This window comes from Pelmatolapia mariae, linkage group LG9, assembly GCF_036321145.2.
Source record: "Pelmatolapia mariae isolate MD_Pm_ZW linkage group LG9, Pm_UMD_F_2, whole genome shotgun sequence".
Lineage (NCBI taxonomy): Eukaryota > Metazoa > Chordata > Actinopteri > Cichliformes > Cichlidae > Pelmatolapia > Pelmatolapia mariae.
In genome coordinates, this window is record NC_086235.1 from 28995181 (window position 1) to 29012405 (window position 17225).

The following is a 17225-nucleotide window of genomic DNA, read 5'->3' on the forward strand; positions in this document are numbered from 1 at the left end:
CACACAAGCATTTACACTGAGACCCAGTTACCAACACAAACATAAGCCCTCTCCTCACCCAGTAGGATCTGATACCAAACCAAACAAGCGCTGGACGCCTTACCTGTGGCCAATTAGGAGCAAATACGCGTCTCAGCTTGGATAAGGCCCTCTGTGATTCATGCATCATTAACAACTTTAGGGAGTCAGAGAGGCCAAGACTTGGGATGCAGTCAGTAAAGCAGAGCTCCTCCACCCCCCCTCTGCTGTTCAGGCTTCTTTCTTCCTTCACACATCATCCAGGGCAACATGGTGAATAATGTAACGATAAACCAGTTAACTAGACAGCAGATTGGATTGGTTAAACCATTCTTAGGGTTAAGGTTCAGAATTAAGTGTATAGTATGTACACTACAGGTAGTGCCTGGGTCTGCTGCCATATAGAGAGACTTAAATATGACTTGGATTAAACTTAGTCGAATTCCCGAAAGCCTGCTGACTGTATTGATTTCACAACGATCTCCGGTTCTGCTCTAAATTCTGAGTATATGTAGACTTTTTTAAAACTAGGAAACACAAGTGGCAGTGAAACTGCGTCAGGCTATTATAACAAAAAATAGAAAGCAATACTTCTCTTTTTGGTCATTTCGTGTCACTAGTCGGCAGATGTCACTGAAAACATGTCCCTTAGTTAATTTCTTTGCGGGCTTGTTATAATGAAATTGTAGCTACTGCTAGAACAATCTAAGAGCTAAGAAAAGACTAATTTTACACATATGATGCTACAGAATATACTCACTTACAGCTTGGTTGTATTAAAGACCTTCAGCTGTGCAGTGCTCAGGTTGAGAGATATTTGAAAGATAGGAAAAATGCAGAAACACACTTTGGAAGCAGACAAACAAAAAGAAACATTTGCCTTTAGAATTCCTGAATAATCACTCACAGAACCGCAAATTAAACCCTGTTATTACCACTGTAGCCATGCACTGTAATTGGGTTTCCATATAAAAACTGAAAAGATGAAGAGGGGAAAAAAAACATATTTTGATTTTTTTTTTTTTTTTGTGGGGGGGGCACAAAGAAAGCCACAGAAACAAGTCAAACAAGTACAGGAAAAACTGGAAAAGGCATTTAACGTATGAATGCTGATTAATCAGAATGCTGTAATAGTTATAAATATAATTTAGCTCTTGTCCTTTTATCTTTTTCGATTAATCGCTTACTCAGCGTTCAACAAGATCAGTTTCAAACTTAAAATCATAAGAAAATACAGTTTGAAAAGACTTTCATGCAGTTACTGAACACATTCGGGTTCAGCTACTGCACTGTGTAAACATGAAGATATATTGCATTGTGCTGCCTATAAACTAGGAGACCGGGCCATCATTGATCTTTGGGGTTCTGGATGTTGACTCTGTTCTCAATTTTCAGATGAGACACATCCCGGAAAAGATGAGTCACTTTTGGAAAGATCCTCTCGTGAACTAAATTGAACCAAACTTAGAATTTTTATGCTTTGAGTCATTCGGCAGAAAAGAAACAAAAACATTGAGTATGCAGTGGTTGCCGTATGGATGCATGGGTAGAGAATGGCTCTTCGTGGACTTTGTTGAAAAACAGTAAAACTTTGTAAGTTTTGTGTCTTTGTTTTGTGACTAATGATCGATGTTTTTTCCTTCTCTTTCCACTTCCACTATCCACTCTTTCCCCCTGCACAGCGAGCGTGGAGAACACCTCCGGAGACACTCCTTCAATGGAGGAATGGGTGATGCTGCAGATTCTCTCCGGCTCTCCTGTCCCACTCCTGGTGCAACCCAGCGAGGTCACCACACTCCCTGGACCCCACTCTCCAAAGACAACCTCAAGTACCGCCCGGACGGTTACTATAACCAGGAGGAGCCCCTAAACTACTGCAAGTCCTCCGTGGGTCCCCATAAAGGTCTGAGCCCAGGCGTGGGTGGCGGCTGGCCTCCGCGACAGAACTCAGGACCCGTCAGGGCAGGCCAGGGCGTCGGCTACATCCCCTCTAACCGCATGAACAAGACCGGCCAGTACGGGAAGCCGTACCGTCTCTCGCCCAGCTGTCACAGCGGCAGAGGTGGTGAGGTGTTTGTCTCCAAACTGTACGGCAACGTCCAGATTCCCACAGACCCAGACGCCTACTGCGTGGACCTGGTGAAGAGCGAGAATGGCTACGGAGAATGCTTCGACGGTCACCTGATGCCCGAGATGCCCCCCATAAAGGTCGAGCACGACTCTGATTCGGAGAACGGCTGCGACGCGTACGGCCGACCCTGGACGTGCCGTGACCAAGTGCCCGTTGACCGTCGCTATGGTAACGGCCTATATGACCACACCGCTGGCCTGCAGCTGAAATCTGAAGCTGATTATTACGATCCACAGTATTCGCCCTGTCAGCGGGGGAAGGCTGGGATCAGCCCGCCATACAACAACGGTAACTATCAGAACTATGCAGTGAACAACGGGAACGCCAACGCACGCCTCTTAAAGTGCGACAAAGACCTGGGCAGTAACAATGACTCCAGTCAGTTTAGTCCTCAGAGATTCCCACACTCAGACTCTCTATGCAGCAACCAATCCGTCGACCTCATGGACTCGCACGTCTACTCACAGGATCCACACAAGGCCTACATGCAGTCTGACTACAACAAGCATGGCACCTACGAGTTCAAAGGTCACAGCCTGATCCATTCGATCAAGCGGGAGCCCATGGACTCGCCGCCGTGGCCTGAGAGCGGCCATGACATGAACCAGTCCATAATGGTCAGCTCCAGGAACGTTATGCCATGCGTGATGAGCACAGGACACCACAAGTCCAGTCCATATATTTACATGCCGTGAAAGTGACACGTCAACACATCTGCAGATACTTACCCTCTTCACAAACACACACACACATACATATTCTGTACACGCAAAGAAATCAGTGTGCATTAAAGTACTTTGTCTTATCGTTTTCATACACCAGCATTATAAGAGAAGAGTTATTTTTTAAGGGATTCCCAGGATGTCACATACTTCTTCTGTTTGACGAAGAAGCTCAGGTTCTAGTGTCAGTGTTGTGACAATCAAAATGAATACGAATCCAGTTTATGCATAGATTCGTTTGTTTGTAAGGATTAAACTTTGTAGCTGGTTCCAAGCACTTTTAGATTTAGTGACAAGACTTTTGAAACACAGTTTTATTTTATTTTTTTTTTAATATGTTGTGGACACCTGACTTTTGTGGAAGAAACAAAGATTTAGCTGTCGAGAAATGTTTTTGTTTTTTTAACCTTGCACACAGGGGACGACTTACGCCTACGCTGGTCTCAAATGAGATGACGAGTGAGTATGAGAAAAACAGGTGATTTTTGCATGTTTTCATGCTTTTTAATTACTGCCAGGGCAGTTTAAAAAACAAACAGGGTGAGCAAAGTTAAATTGGTGCCACAAGATAATACTTAAAGCACCGTAAAACACTTGTTCATTCATTCGCGGATATTTTAATGCATGACAAAATCCTTTTTTATCCTTCACGGGATGCCCGTTTGTTTTGTGTTCTGAATCGTCTAAAAGCGTAGCTTTCGATGCAGCATTGGAAAGTTTTAAAAACTGATCCTTGCTTGCTGCTGAACTGTTCAGAAAACTGGAGCCCAGTTAATACTGCATAGTGTAAAACGTCAAACTATCGGTAGAGCCAAAGCTTTAAACTTAAACATATTTTTTTGTATGTTACAATCAGCCAGATTACATAGAAGCAAGCAGGGAAACAAACCTCAAACACAAGCCCTGTGGCGTGTGTCCTGCCGAAGTCTCCATGAGCAAGGCATTGATTGGTACCTTGTGAGTGTGCTGCTTTGCATTGGTTGCTGGGCTCCTTTGTGAAAAAGGATAGCGGGAAGATGAAATTCAGAGTGCACAAGATCAAAGTTTAAGAAGGCAGGTAATTCAAAAGTGATACTAACTGAAATCATGATGTAACTGCTGTTTTTTTTAATCGTCAAACAGTAAAATATTTTAATTAAAATCTTTCAAACGTCATCATTTTAGATCATAAAACTCCTGTCGCACCTTCTCTTGGAGGTAATATTGTACAGCATAGGTGAGTGTTCATGACAAGTTCTGCATTTCAGCTCATATACCCCTCCTCCGGGTTATGACGCTTTTCATGTCGTCCTTTCAGCCCCGAAACATCGGACCTTGTGTTCACATCAGTATTTTTGCACTAGTGAATTTTTTAAAAAGCACCAAATTAAATCAATGTCAGTCTCAGTTTTGTGAAGCTAAGTTGCACTACTGGGAATAGTTCAGTTGAAGTTCAGCCTACCCAGAAAGGTTTTGGAGTCGACACGCACAATTGTACATGGTGTCACTGTTTTGGATTTGTCTTTTTCTCTCTCTCTCTCTTTGTGTGTGTTCATTTCAGTAAATGTTTGAGGATTTGTATTTATTGTAAGACGCAAATAATTTAAAAACTACAGTTTTGAAGGCTTTTTTGTTTCTGTTTTACTAACGTAAATAAATATGGCTTTTCCCCTCCTCGCTATCTGTTTTGATAATTGTTAAAAAAAAGACTCATACTTATCTGATGGAGGAGGTAGCTGCAAGGTAGCGAACACAGTGTGTATACATATATACGTATATATGTGTATATATATATATATATATATACACATATATACGTATATATGTGCATATATATATATATATATATATACATACATATATACGTATATATGTATGTATGTGTATATATATATACATATATACGTATATATATATATATATACGTATACATATATATATATATATATATACGTATACACATATATATATATATATATATATATACGTATACATATATATATATATATACGTGTATATATATTAGGGGTGCAACGATACACAAAATTCACGGTTCGGTTCGATACTTTGGTGTCACGGTTCGATATTTTTTCGATACAAAAAATGTTCATGCTTTTTTTAATTTGTCATTTATTAAAATTATAAATATATATTTTAACTCAAAAGTACAGTTTTTAAATTTAATGTTGCTGAAACGACAAAGTAATAAAAAAAATAAATATCTCATGGAAAAATCCCTCATCTTTGGAAAAGAGAGTTTATTACAGAGAAATGGCTCTTTCCAAAATAAAAGCTATACTATACGCTTCTTCTGGGGTATACTCTCAGCAGCATATTAAACATATCAGGTCCCCATAAGGAGAATCATGTGCTAACGGCTGTCTAAATGACTCGGGTAAAGTCTGTAGCATGCGTGCTTGTTGCTTTTGTCTGCTTCCACTTGTCTTTGCACTAGGATGACGTTGGAGTAAATGTGCAGTCATATTCATTGTGTTCCCACTAGTGCTGTCAGCATTAATCTCGTTAAAATGACGTTAACGCCACAACACGGCAAATCTCCGTTAACGAGCTACCGCGGATCGCCCCGTGCATGGGGCTGGACAGCGTCAACACGTTAACGAGCAAACTGCGCTAACGCAGTAGTTCCCACCCATGTAATTGAGCATTGCGTGGCACATCCGACATACTGTTTTACTTTTGTCCATGACACGCTTACCTTCAGGGTCATACTTCACATGAAGACCAAAATAGTTCCAAAGGCCAGATCTGAATGAGGGTGGGGGAGTTTCAATTTGCTTTGTTGCAACGAGCTTGCGCTGCGCTCAGTGGATCTGCGCTCGACAGTGCAGCCTAGTCGGAGTAGTCGAACGCAGATCCACTGAGCGCTCAACACAGACAGCATCGTCAGAAGAAAAGTTGATAAAATAAATTAAAAATTTTGTATTGTTCGATACACATGCGTACCGAACCGAAAGCACTGTATCGAACGGTTCAATATCGATACGAGTATCGTTGCACCCCTAATATATATATATACATATATATATATGTATATACATATATATATATATACGTGTATATATATATATATATATATATGTGTGTATATATATATATATATATATATATATATATATATATATATATATACGTATATATATATATATGTGTGTATATATATATATATATATATATATATATATATATATATATATATATATATATATATATATATACACATATATGTGTATATATATATATATATATATATATATATATATATATATATATATATACACATATATGTGTATATATATATATATATGTGTATATATATATATATATATATATATATATATATATATATATATATATATATATACACACATATATACGTATATATGTGTATATATATATATATATATGTATATATATGTATATGCGGCATTGTGCAGTGTCTTCCAATGTTTCTAAGTGTTTTTGCAAATGGGAGTTATCTATTAAAAAATCTTTTCTTTTTATGAAAAATCTGTTCCAAGTGGTCATTTTTTTTAGTTACTGCAAGAATAACATTAAATGTCCTAGCTACACTCATCAGACTTTGTAATGTCATAACAATATCACAAAGCTAATGTGAAATCATGTACAGTGAGAGGTCATTTTACCAGACTTCATGATTTCCAGCTCTTTCTAGGATCATCAAAACACAAATTCTGCTGTTCAGTTAACATCCTTGTCTTTTTAGCAGCTTTTGAATTTTTCACGCACACCAAATATGGTTTCATCCTTCAGATTTGTGTCTCAATTAATAATAAATATTCAGCAGAACAGGATACAGAGTATCTCTAACCACATGCCCTGTATGATTAATGGGCTGCAAAGTTGGCACGACAACTTCCTTCACACGATCTGGGAAACTTCCCCATTTCTCACCACTGCCTGGGATGAGGGTTAGAGCCAGGGGAATGTTGGCGTCCACCAAAAGGTGGAGGGCAGAAAAAGAGGCAGTGGACATGAGGGGAAAGAGATGTAACCTAAAAGCTGTGGTTAGATCCCGACCCTGTGGGATTCCCAGAAGAGCTGGACTCCAGTCCATCCAGGCAGTTAATTGTATTCACTTGGCACATATGGTTTAAAGTACTCCCTGAACATTTATGCTCATCTACTAAAATTATCATAGGTATTCATTCAGCGTCGCTTCCTTTGAACGTGACTGTAGGAGTGCAGTATGTGGTATTTGGATTTTTTGCTTGTCCAAAAATCAGTCAGATTTAAAGAGTAAATAATAAGTGGCTTGAAGGCCAGGCTCAGAATTCAAGTGGTTGCAGATAATGGGACACAACAATTTAGCATCAAGAATGGAGGAAATCCACCAGACAAACAATTGCAGCACTGGAACTAAAAATGAAAGTAATATCAGAAATTACAGAAACTGATACTCTGGAAACAATTAGGCTATTTGGTAAACTGGCCAAAGTCGAACCTTTGGGTCCCGGGACACCGTGGGAACTTTCATGATACGCGCTTCATACTTAAAAGTAAATGTTAGTGTAGACTGTATATGAAAGATGGATGTAAACCACTATGATGGCTGATCACTCCACAATCTGAAGCATCAGTGATAGTATTTTACATGCGACCAAAGTATTTTAGAGGTTGTCCGTTAATTAATATTAATTATGAAATATCAAGATTTTTTTTATTATATTAGTATGTGCACTTGGCCAGTGGATAAATGTTTTTCTTGGATACTCTTGTTATTGTTTACAAGCTGGTTGCTGCCCAATAGTTTTTAGGATGAGGGGGAAAAAACTTTTCCAGATCAAGCAAACGTCAAACAGAAACAGAATTGAGATTTTGTGCAACAAATACACATACTGGTAAGAAAGAACTAGTTTCTCTCACTGCCAACTACAGTATCATAATTCCTCCCTCTAATCCCCCCCAGAAGCTTGTGTTTGTTTTACTGTGGGGAGAGTATAGCTTATAGGGAATTACAGGATACATGAGGATCAGCCAGTAGGATGATTTTGAGTGTGTACATACATTTGTGCATGTTTGTGTGCATGCTAGTACATCAAGTAAGCGCCACATAGTCACATCCTATGTTTGTTTGTAAAGCACAAGAAATCCTATTATGATTTCCACCATTATCCACTATGTATTTACAAAAATAAGGTCTAGGGCCAGCATTCAGCTATACCACAGATCCAGAACACTGAATAATGGTTATTCAGTTTGCTTTGTTTCATTATTAGGTTTTGGAGATAATAATGATAAAAAAACAGGAAAAAAGTGACCTTAAAATGATCATTTCAGACATGATTTAAAATCTACAGAAAATCACAGAAAATGTCTGTAGCCTCACAACAATATGATAAAATGAACTGAGATGACCTGCTGAAGTTCAACCTGAGCATCAGAATATGCAACGATGATTTAAGTGACTTTGAAGATGCTCTGCCTGGTTGTTGGTTGTTGTTGGAGCTGGTCTGAGTATTTCAGAAACTGCTGATTTAATGGATCCATGCTGCCTTGTATCAAGAGTTAAGGCTGCTGGTGATACACACCACATCCTACCTGAGCGCTGTGGCTGACCAGTATACTAATCTAATGATGGCTGCTTTCAGCAGGACAATGTCCATTGACTAAAACCTCAGATCAAATCAAACTGGTTTCTTGAGCATGTCAGTGAGTTCACTGTATCCAAATTGCCTCTACGGTCAAGAGATTTCAATCCGATAAAAGCACCTTTGGGATGTGGTGGAACAGGCGATTCACATCATAGATTTGCAGCCGACAAATATTTGAAGAATGTTTCCAGCAGCTTGTTGAATCTGTGCCATGAAGTATGAAGGCGGTCCTGAAAGCAAAATAGTCTCCAACTCAGTGCTAGTAAGATGCATCTTATAAAGTGTCCAGTATTGTATGTTTTAGTGTATTTAGTAAATAACTAGACATTGTTAAATAACTGTGAAAGTGTATAATTAGCAGTCTCCAGAGCTAGTGTTTCTACATTATAAACTACACTTCCCATAAATTCTTCTAAAGAACTGTATTTTGATACTGTCCTATTGAGCAATTACCATGTGTGTGTCAGTACTGATGTGTTTTTACACGCACAGACCGGGGCAGTTGTACAGAATGACTTTCTTCCTCTTGACTTACAAAAGGCAAATTAAGATCCTACTTCCCATTGGTGCTCACACACAATGTGTTTATGTTTCTAGGAAACTGCATTTGCAACATGTTTTTCATACAAAAGTGCAGGGCCACCTGTGCTAGGTTGTTTTGACTGTGAGAAAATGAATGCGATTTGTTTTTACTTAGCAGAACTATAGGAACTACAGTGTAGGAGAAACAGTAAATGCTATTCACAACCTATTGTGATTCATAAATAGTGTGTATGCAGAGTGCCAATAGGTCAATAGCTTTGGCCCCAAAAAGCCTTGTTGGTGACACCGGCTAATGTTTTGGGACTTCCTGTTCAATCTGTTGTCCTTTCATTTTTAATCTTCTTCTTCTTTTTCTAAGTACCTTACCAAATGGCATTGATGATCATACTCCTCCAAGATGCCCGTGCTCTCACAGCATTTCAAGCAACTGGTTTGACGTTTTCTTCATTCAGTCCTTTATTCCCTCACTGAAGGTTTTTGGTGTTCACAGTTGATGGATGACAGTCGGGGATCACCTGTGACAGATGAGCATCTCTATTGGATGAGGCTTCTTGCATATGACTGTGAGAACTTATGCTCTTCAAGACCATAATTATCCTCCTATCCATTCTCTTCCATTTATCCAACAGAGGGTCGCAGAAGGGCTGGAGCCTATCCCAGCTACCACAGGTCAAGAGGCGGGGTACACAATCTGAACTGGTCACCAGCCTGTCGCAAGGCTAACACATAGAAACAGACAACCACTCACACCTATGGGCAATTTAGAATCACCAGTTAAACCAACCCCACTAACTGCATGCCTTCGAATTGTGGGAGGACACTGGAGTACCTGGAAAGAACCCACATGGAGAACATGCAAACTACACACAGAGAGGCCCCAGACTGGATTCAAACCCAGGATAATCTTGCAGTGAGGTGACTGTGCTGCATAATAATGTTGAAAAAGTCTCAAGTGTCTTTCTCAAGATTGCTTTCCTGTAAATGCATGCTCCCTTTTGCTCTCCACTTTTACTGCACGTACGCAAAGCCTGCTTAAGCATATTACGTCAAAAGTACTGAGGAGGCTTTTACTGACAATACTATTACCACAAAACTCCAGGTAATCTTTGCAGATCATGCACGCACTGCATGTTAAGATATCCACTTGCACTCAGACTGTTGACACTAAATTGTAAACAGAATAATGGACACAGCCTTAATTATATTGTTAGAAATATTCTGAACAATAAAGCATTCTGCTCTCGTCTCGCAGGGATCAAACTGCATAACAGGAATCACATTCAGACACAAAGTCCTCTTCATGACGAGTAACAAGTAACTCGTGACGCAGTGTTTGATATTGCTACAAGATTTCAGTGAGCCATTTGTCTCACTGTAGCTTCATGTCAGATGCTGTGACAATGACAGGAGGGAGGAGCAGCTGAGGCTGACTTTAAATGTTTAATATTCACTCACATGCACGCAACCTTCGATCACGCCATCTGTACAATGCTCGTTCGGTACAGGAAGGGGAAAGGACGAGGACGAGAAAAAAAAAAAGAGAGGGAAGTGAGATAAATTTGAGAGAAGAAAAAACAGAAGTCAATTTGGGAAAAGGGCAAAAAAAAAGGAGTAGTGCCTTAAGGCAACTGTAGTGTAACCAACGTGTTTGACGCTTGCTGACAGCTGATCTGTGAGCCACGGTGTGTGTGTGTGTGTGTGCACGCAGATCAAAACCTATAATCCTATACCATACAAGGTTGCGTGACCGTTCATACCCTGCTGTTCTCTGCTCCACACACCATTTGGCCTAACTGGTCACTCCCTCTCTTGCTCCATCTTTCTCATACACGTTTAAAAAACACACAGAGATAAAGGCAGATGAACAAATACACGCATACATCCCCCCCAGTGACAATGAGGAGAATTCTTCAGGGTCTGGCACAAACAGGCATCTGCATACACATGCATACACTTCATTAAACACACATATACACATTAGCATATGGAACATAGTCACGCAACCCATAACCCCCCTCGACCTTCCCACTTCTTGCTTCCTGAGCACAATTAACAAATATACAGTGAACGCAGTGCCTTGTTTTCTTTATTTGTCCACATCAGTGCTCCAGCAACAGAACAGTGCTTTCCACCCTTTTTAGACTGTTGTGCCTACAGAGTGCTGTTACCCTTCACTCACCAGACACATCAGGTTCATCAAACTGGTTTTAGTTTGCCTCCATAGTTCACCAACTATGATGGTATGACGAAACTCTTAAGGGGGCAAGTAGCTGTAATTTGGATTGGCTGCCACAAAAAACTGAAATGGTAATATAGGGGAAAAACATATTCATATTAATTTGTAATCCTAAGAATTTGCAAATAAACCCCTGAATGTGGCCGTCAGTTTTAAAATAAGATGGTTTATGCATGTGCCTGGGGGGCAACTAGCCAGTTGAAAGGTTACTGGGTGCATCCTGGTGATTCATAAACTAGATATGCAGGCTGCAGCTGACCATGACTCACACACACGCACATATGCAACACACAACCAAGACATTATACTCGTACAGAAAAGCAAAGCAATGTGCAAATGTCTAAGGAAAGCCACCGATTTGCCCCAACCTGCTGTGTATCTCAAGCATTCATAATGCGAATCCAGTATATTATAATTATTATGCACTTCCACTATCAGTCCCAGGATCAACAGACACGCTCAGAACCAACAGGGCTAAAGTGAATGCTCTAATAATTTCCATGTGAGATTAGAGGGAGAGTACAGTGAGATTATGGAGCCAGTGCCAGCTCTGTTTGTTTTAGGTTGTGTTCATGCTCCAGTTGACTGATTAATCTGCGAGGGTTACATGAGGATGTACGCTCAAGCTGTCCCTTCTGCTTGCAAATGCTCCTGCCTACTGGACACAGCTGCAAACTGCAGCCAAAGAAGCTGCAAGTCAAACAGCTGCCTTGACAGAAGATTATGCGTTAGTGGCCTAGACTGTAAATACTGTGCTTGTCTGTTTTCTTACAGTGTTAACAGTAAACACAGATGAAATTATTAGCTCCAAGACGTAACCAAGGATTTGAAATTACACAATGGCATTCTTAGGGAATTACTTATTTGATTTTATTCATTTGTGAAACTGTAAAAAATAGACATAAAGACAACAGTGCATTTGTTTACAGTCTCTAACAGTAGAACTATTTAACATATTCTCCCTCAAACCAAGAAACTATCTCCTACCTATCAGATTAATGTGCAGGTCAGCCTCAATTTACACCGGTCAGGACAAAAAACACGACACAATTTAGGACAGATTTTGCTGGATTTTGTAACGGTAATTCTCCTCGGTGCAATCTAATCCATAGTTCAACTGCTGAAAGTACCAACAATAATGTCAACATGAAAGTGAGACACTCAGACTGAAGGCTTCTTGATTCCTAGCAGCATACAATTGGATTATTTCTCCCTGTGGAGTTAGAAAATGCTTTCCGTCACCACGAGGTCAAAATGCCACCCAAAAAAAATAAAATCCCCAAGGGGTGCGTTAAATACTTTGACCCAGAGCTGTTTATGATCTCTGATCTGCAGCAGGTGTTTTGCCCCGTCAGCAAACTTTTGACAAATGACTTGGCCACAGGTGGAGCAGACTTCAAAGTTACCATCCAAAAAAACCTGGGCAACAGTCAGTTTCTACTACGTGTCATACACTGTGGATTTAAGTGTTTTGACCGGCAGTGGCGAGCATGTAATCCACAGGTTTAACTCAGAAAAACTGAAAATCCACCTGAGCCTGTGTCGCTCAGAAAACGTAGTGTTCTTTGCTAAAGTGATTTAAATTATTAGAGAAAGTAATTAAAGTCTGGGGAGATTAAAATTTGGTCTACATGGATCCACACTGCATGATCTGAAAGAGCATCCTTTGAAGTTTCAAAGAGAAAATTTCTTCCACTTTGAATACATTTGGGTTTTATTCAGCTTTCAGTCTCAGTGGAGTTTTTGTTGGTTTGTAATGAGTTACAATCTGGATCAGAATAAAGCAGTTGACGACCTGGAAGAGCAATCCGGCTAGCCAGATCCATAAGAAGGTGTTGTAGCCTTCAAACTCCAGGAAGTAGGCTGGGCCCAACCAGATGGCCTGTTTAGGGGAGAAAAATATGACAGTTTATTTTAAAAACATTGCCAGATGACTTCAGTTCTATGTTTCCTATCACTCGTATAACTTTCAACTCAGCAGGATCAAGATCACAATCAAGAAACAAACTTCAGTGCTCTGAAAACACCACCAACTAGGAGGTGCTACAAAATAGTGTTCTTCTAATGACCACTTGAGGCTAGCTCTAGTATTTTATTAGTGTGTAAACACTCGTCAGAAGGTATCTGTGTCTGTGCAATGCACCTGTACACTCCATGAATGCGCCTTGCTAACCAAGGTGTTAGCTAATAGTGTAACAATCCTCCCTCTTGTAAAAATGTGGTCACTTCTGGCTACAAAACACTAATATTAGAATTTAAAACACTAAAATTAGAATATTAAACTACTAGTCTGGGATTTTAAATGGAGAGCCCATAGATTCAGTCTATGGTATGAAATCTGATTACATTAACAAATGCATATGTGAATTCATATTTAACTGTAATTTTAAATGTGTTTAACTTAATTACCTGTCCAGCAAACCAGAGGAGCAGTAGTCCCAACCCTTGTTTTACTGTCAGACTCAGGTTAGGGATGACCAGAGGAAGTAAGCACAGGTACCAGAGAAAGTACTGTGAAAGGATTACAAGAAACATTGTTACATTTCTTGTAAAGTGTGTGTGTTATGTCTAGGACAGGAGGAACAAAGTGAAATTATGTTAGGTATGTACCTGTGAAGTGCACACTTTGTTGAAGGTAACAAAAATGGCTGTGTGCAGGAAACAGCAGAAGGCCAGGTCTTTGTAATACATCCATGATGTGACCAACAGCAGGGCGAACTGCGGCAGGAATGCTGCCAAGCCTAGCCACTGGCTCCACGTACTCTCTGCAAGGCCGAAAGAAATGGGCTCATTTAAAAAAAATAAATAAATAAAGCTGTATTACCCGCTGTACGTTTGCTCAGTATAACACAAAAGACAGGAAAATAACTCAACACACCTATAAATCAGATTTAACAAGCATTTTATTGCTGTCAAACTTCATCATTTCGCATGCTACACAATACAGGCGTGAATGGTTGGATGGATAAATACCTGCAGTAAGGTAGAGCATGTAGAAGTATGGAGAGAAGTTGTGTCTGATGTCCCTTCTGGTCAGATGGTACAAATAGGTCTCATAAAGAAACTGCCAACCATACCTGCGTTTATACGAGAGGATACACGTGTGAGTAAGAGTGTTGGTTCAAATAATGGGTCACAAGAGAGGCTAGCATTAAGTCAAATCAAAAACAGTACTTAGCATTATTGAAAGTCATTCCTAAACAACAGTTTATCATCTTCAAAGTAATTTTTATGGCATCTGAATATTAACAAATAATGCTAATTCCAAAAGTTGTAGTAATAGAACAGTCATTTCTAAATCATGAAAACGGTTTGTGGTGTCCATCTCACATGTAATAGAAGAGCGCTGTGAGTGTAAAGAAGACTCCGCCAGCCACACTTGCAAATAGGAGCAGATCTCGGTTGAAGAAACCAACAAAAAAGCCGACAAGCTTCTTGAATCTTGAAACGTTTTTGGCTTCATCTACCCTGTTTTCAGCTGTGTGAAGGGTCAGGGCAATGGGCAGAGCATACGTAACAGGGTAGATCTTCATATGAACCGATAAACCATACAGCAGTGCTGCCCGTGTCAGACGCTGAGCTGGAAGAAAACAAAAAGAGCCAATAAACACAGAAGCTGTGAAAACACATGACCAAATTAATACTGATATATTTAACCCACACCTTTGCCTTCCATGCAGAGCAGAGTCCCCAGCACCAGAGCTGCCAGGATTGACTCGGCATTCCCTCGGCTGGACACTCCCATGGGCAACGGGTTGAGAAGCCACAAAGAAGAAACACAGCGTGCAGTCTGAACATAAACAAGCAAAAATGTATTTTTATCTGTATCAACAAAACTTAACAAAAGTGCCCCCCCCCCATAGCTCATCTAATTAAAAAAAAAAAGAGAGACATGATGAAAGAGTACCAGAGTCACAAACCTCAGCTCTTAGACCTCGCAGGCAGAGGACTTTGTAGATGAGCAGTCCTGACAGCACATCGCATACAATGAAGAGGATTTTTCCAAAAACCATGTTAAGATAGATGTTTGGGGTGAGAAGCCAGGCCAGCAGAGGAGTGTAACGGTAGGTTGACCTGTTGTATGGGGACTCGCCCTGTAAAAGGAATTCCCCACATGAAAATGCTGAATGTGATATTAGGTTAAATAAAGGGGCTATATATGATAACCAGCTAAAAAAGCCATTTCATCCAAAAGCCTGACAGAAATTTTGTCTTCTGTTGACGGTTTCATACATCATTCTTAAAGTGCTAGAATAAATATCATATCTTAAACATTGCTTATTTTGTTAACACAGAAATGTAATAAGGACCTCACTGCAAAAAATATGCTAACATAAAAATAATATTTTTTTTTCTATTTTTTATTTTTCTTAGCAGCTTTATTTTTCACTCTCAGTACAGTCTGCAGCACATGCAGCAGCAGAGTGGCATCACAGGTGAGTGGTGTGAGTCACACAGTGTCTTCGAGGTGAGCTCCAAACCACTTTATAAAATGCATCTCTGGAAAGTTAAACAACCCCATAAATTGGCCTTTTTGATAAAACTCTAACTAACTTTCATGTGTTAAATATCCAGGAGTCCAACACTGTCTGAACGTCACTTAAAAGTCAGACATTCTCCTTGATGTGTGTGTGTGATAATATTTTTCTTTTCTCTTTCCACCGACCTTGTGCCATAGAGCTACTCTCTGGCCTAGCTCTGTCAGAGGCTTCTTCCTGTCAAACGGGAGTTTTTTCTTCCCACAGTCACCAAGTGCTTGCTTTGGGGAGTTGTTTGTTTTCTCCCGAATAACTGCGCTTTATGCCGCCTTGAGGTGAATCCTGTTGTGATTTGGCGTTATAAAAATACACCTGCATTGAACTGAACATACTAAGCTTTGGTTTGGTGACCTAACAGCTTCAATTTAAGGTAAATCCTGGTTCATAAATTCTCTATTTAGCTCAGTATTAAGTAATGTTACCACCCTTATACAACTAGTGCTTCTCACTATTTTTCATTGACAGCGATATGCCAGCAGGACATTCAGTTTTGAGACAGTTGTTACCTCAGTAATGAACCTCGCAGCATCTGTGAACACATGGTAGTCAATGTCAGTGTACTTCACCGCCATTGTCCTGTCCTGGTAGTCTCCATAAGCGACCAAAGCCAGTCTTATAACGAAAGAAGCCGTGAAAAGGATATGCTTTTCAGTGAGTTTAGATATTAGCTTCTCCATCACCAGCCACGGAGTGATTAGCAGGCAGGACTGAGAGCTACGTTGGCTATTTTTCTATGTTTAACGTTTCTCCACGTCCATATCCCTTCCATGTAGTTTACGGACTTAGCAAACATTAATACTAGCGAGTATTAATCCCTTTTGAATGCCCAAATTTCAAATATGACAACACGGAAGTTATCCGGAAGTGGCATTAGGAAAATTGTCTTCTTCTTATAAATTCCACAAAGGGCTTCAGCGAGCACAGTTAATGCAATAGCACCACCTACTGTGTTGGAGTGGGACGGCCACTTGAAATGGGAAATTATGAAGCTATTTACTTTTTAATCCAGTGTAAAATAGTAATTTTACACTGGATTAACACACTGTTATTATTATGCTCTTTGGCTAAGCTAAGTATGATATTGCATTTAAACAATATGAACAACTTGTTTGAGCATTGAAAGTAACTGTCCAAGGCTTGGCTGATACAACTTTTGTTGTTTCAGTTGGTTACATAGTTTATATTTTTTATTTATTATTTTTAACAGAAGGGTAAAAAGTAATCCAATGGCCAATTAGAAACTGCTTTAAGTCTCCCTTTTTTCCTACTGGAACAAAACAATGGCAAAATGCCCCCCAAAACATTTGAAAGGACTAATATGATGTTAGAGAGACTGATAGTGACAAGTGTAATACCAAAAGTTCTACATTAAATGGTTAAACAGCATTAGAAACCCCATCCTATGACACTTGGCTGAACCAGGTA

General features: G+C 39.7%; 2 protein-coding genes across 2 annotated transcripts in view; one reads left to right on the forward strand and one right to left on the reverse strand.

Annotated features, from left to right (window-relative positions):
* Positions 1-4605, forward strand: part of LOC134634879 (uncharacterized) — a 62007-nt gene extending 57402 nt beyond the window's left edge. Inside the window, exon 9 of the mRNA XM_063484308.1 lies at positions 1701-4605. Within this exon, the coding sequence (XP_063340378.1) occupies positions 1701-2844 (1144 nt within the window). The 3' untranslated portion in view covers positions 2845-4605. The remainder of the gene's footprint in view (positions 1-1700) is intronic.
* A 7534-nt stretch (positions 4606-12139) lies between these two features.
* Positions 12140-16664, reverse strand: pigm (phosphatidylinositol glycan anchor biosynthesis, class M). The gene is made up of 8 exons (XM_063483738.1): positions 16307-16664; positions 15183-15356; positions 14926-15052; positions 14593-14842; positions 14236-14339; positions 13873-14027; positions 13672-13773; positions 12140-13144 (listed from the first exon to the last, which is right to left on the reverse strand). Exons 1-8 carry the CDS (start codon positions 16475-16477, stop codon positions 12977-12979), a joined length of 1251 nt encoding a protein of 416 aa, XP_063339808.1. The 5' UTR covers positions 16478-16664; the 3' UTR covers positions 12140-12976.
* Positions 16665-17225: the final 561 nt, after the last annotated feature.

Excerpts from the sequence above, each read along its gene's own strand:
- pigm (XM_063483738.1), bottom strand. The coding sequence starts at position 16,477 with ATGGAGAAGCTAATATCTAAACTCACTGAAAAGCATATCCTTTTCACG. Across the intron at positions 15,357-16,306 it reads CTGCGAGGTTCATTACTGAG|GGCGAGTCCCCATACAACAG; the intron begins GTAACAACTGTC and ends TTCCTTTTACAG. Across the intron at positions 14,340-14,592 it reads ACAGCGCTCTTCTATTACAT|GTATGGTTGGCAGTTTCTTT; the intron begins GTGAGATGGACA and ends GTATAAACGCAG.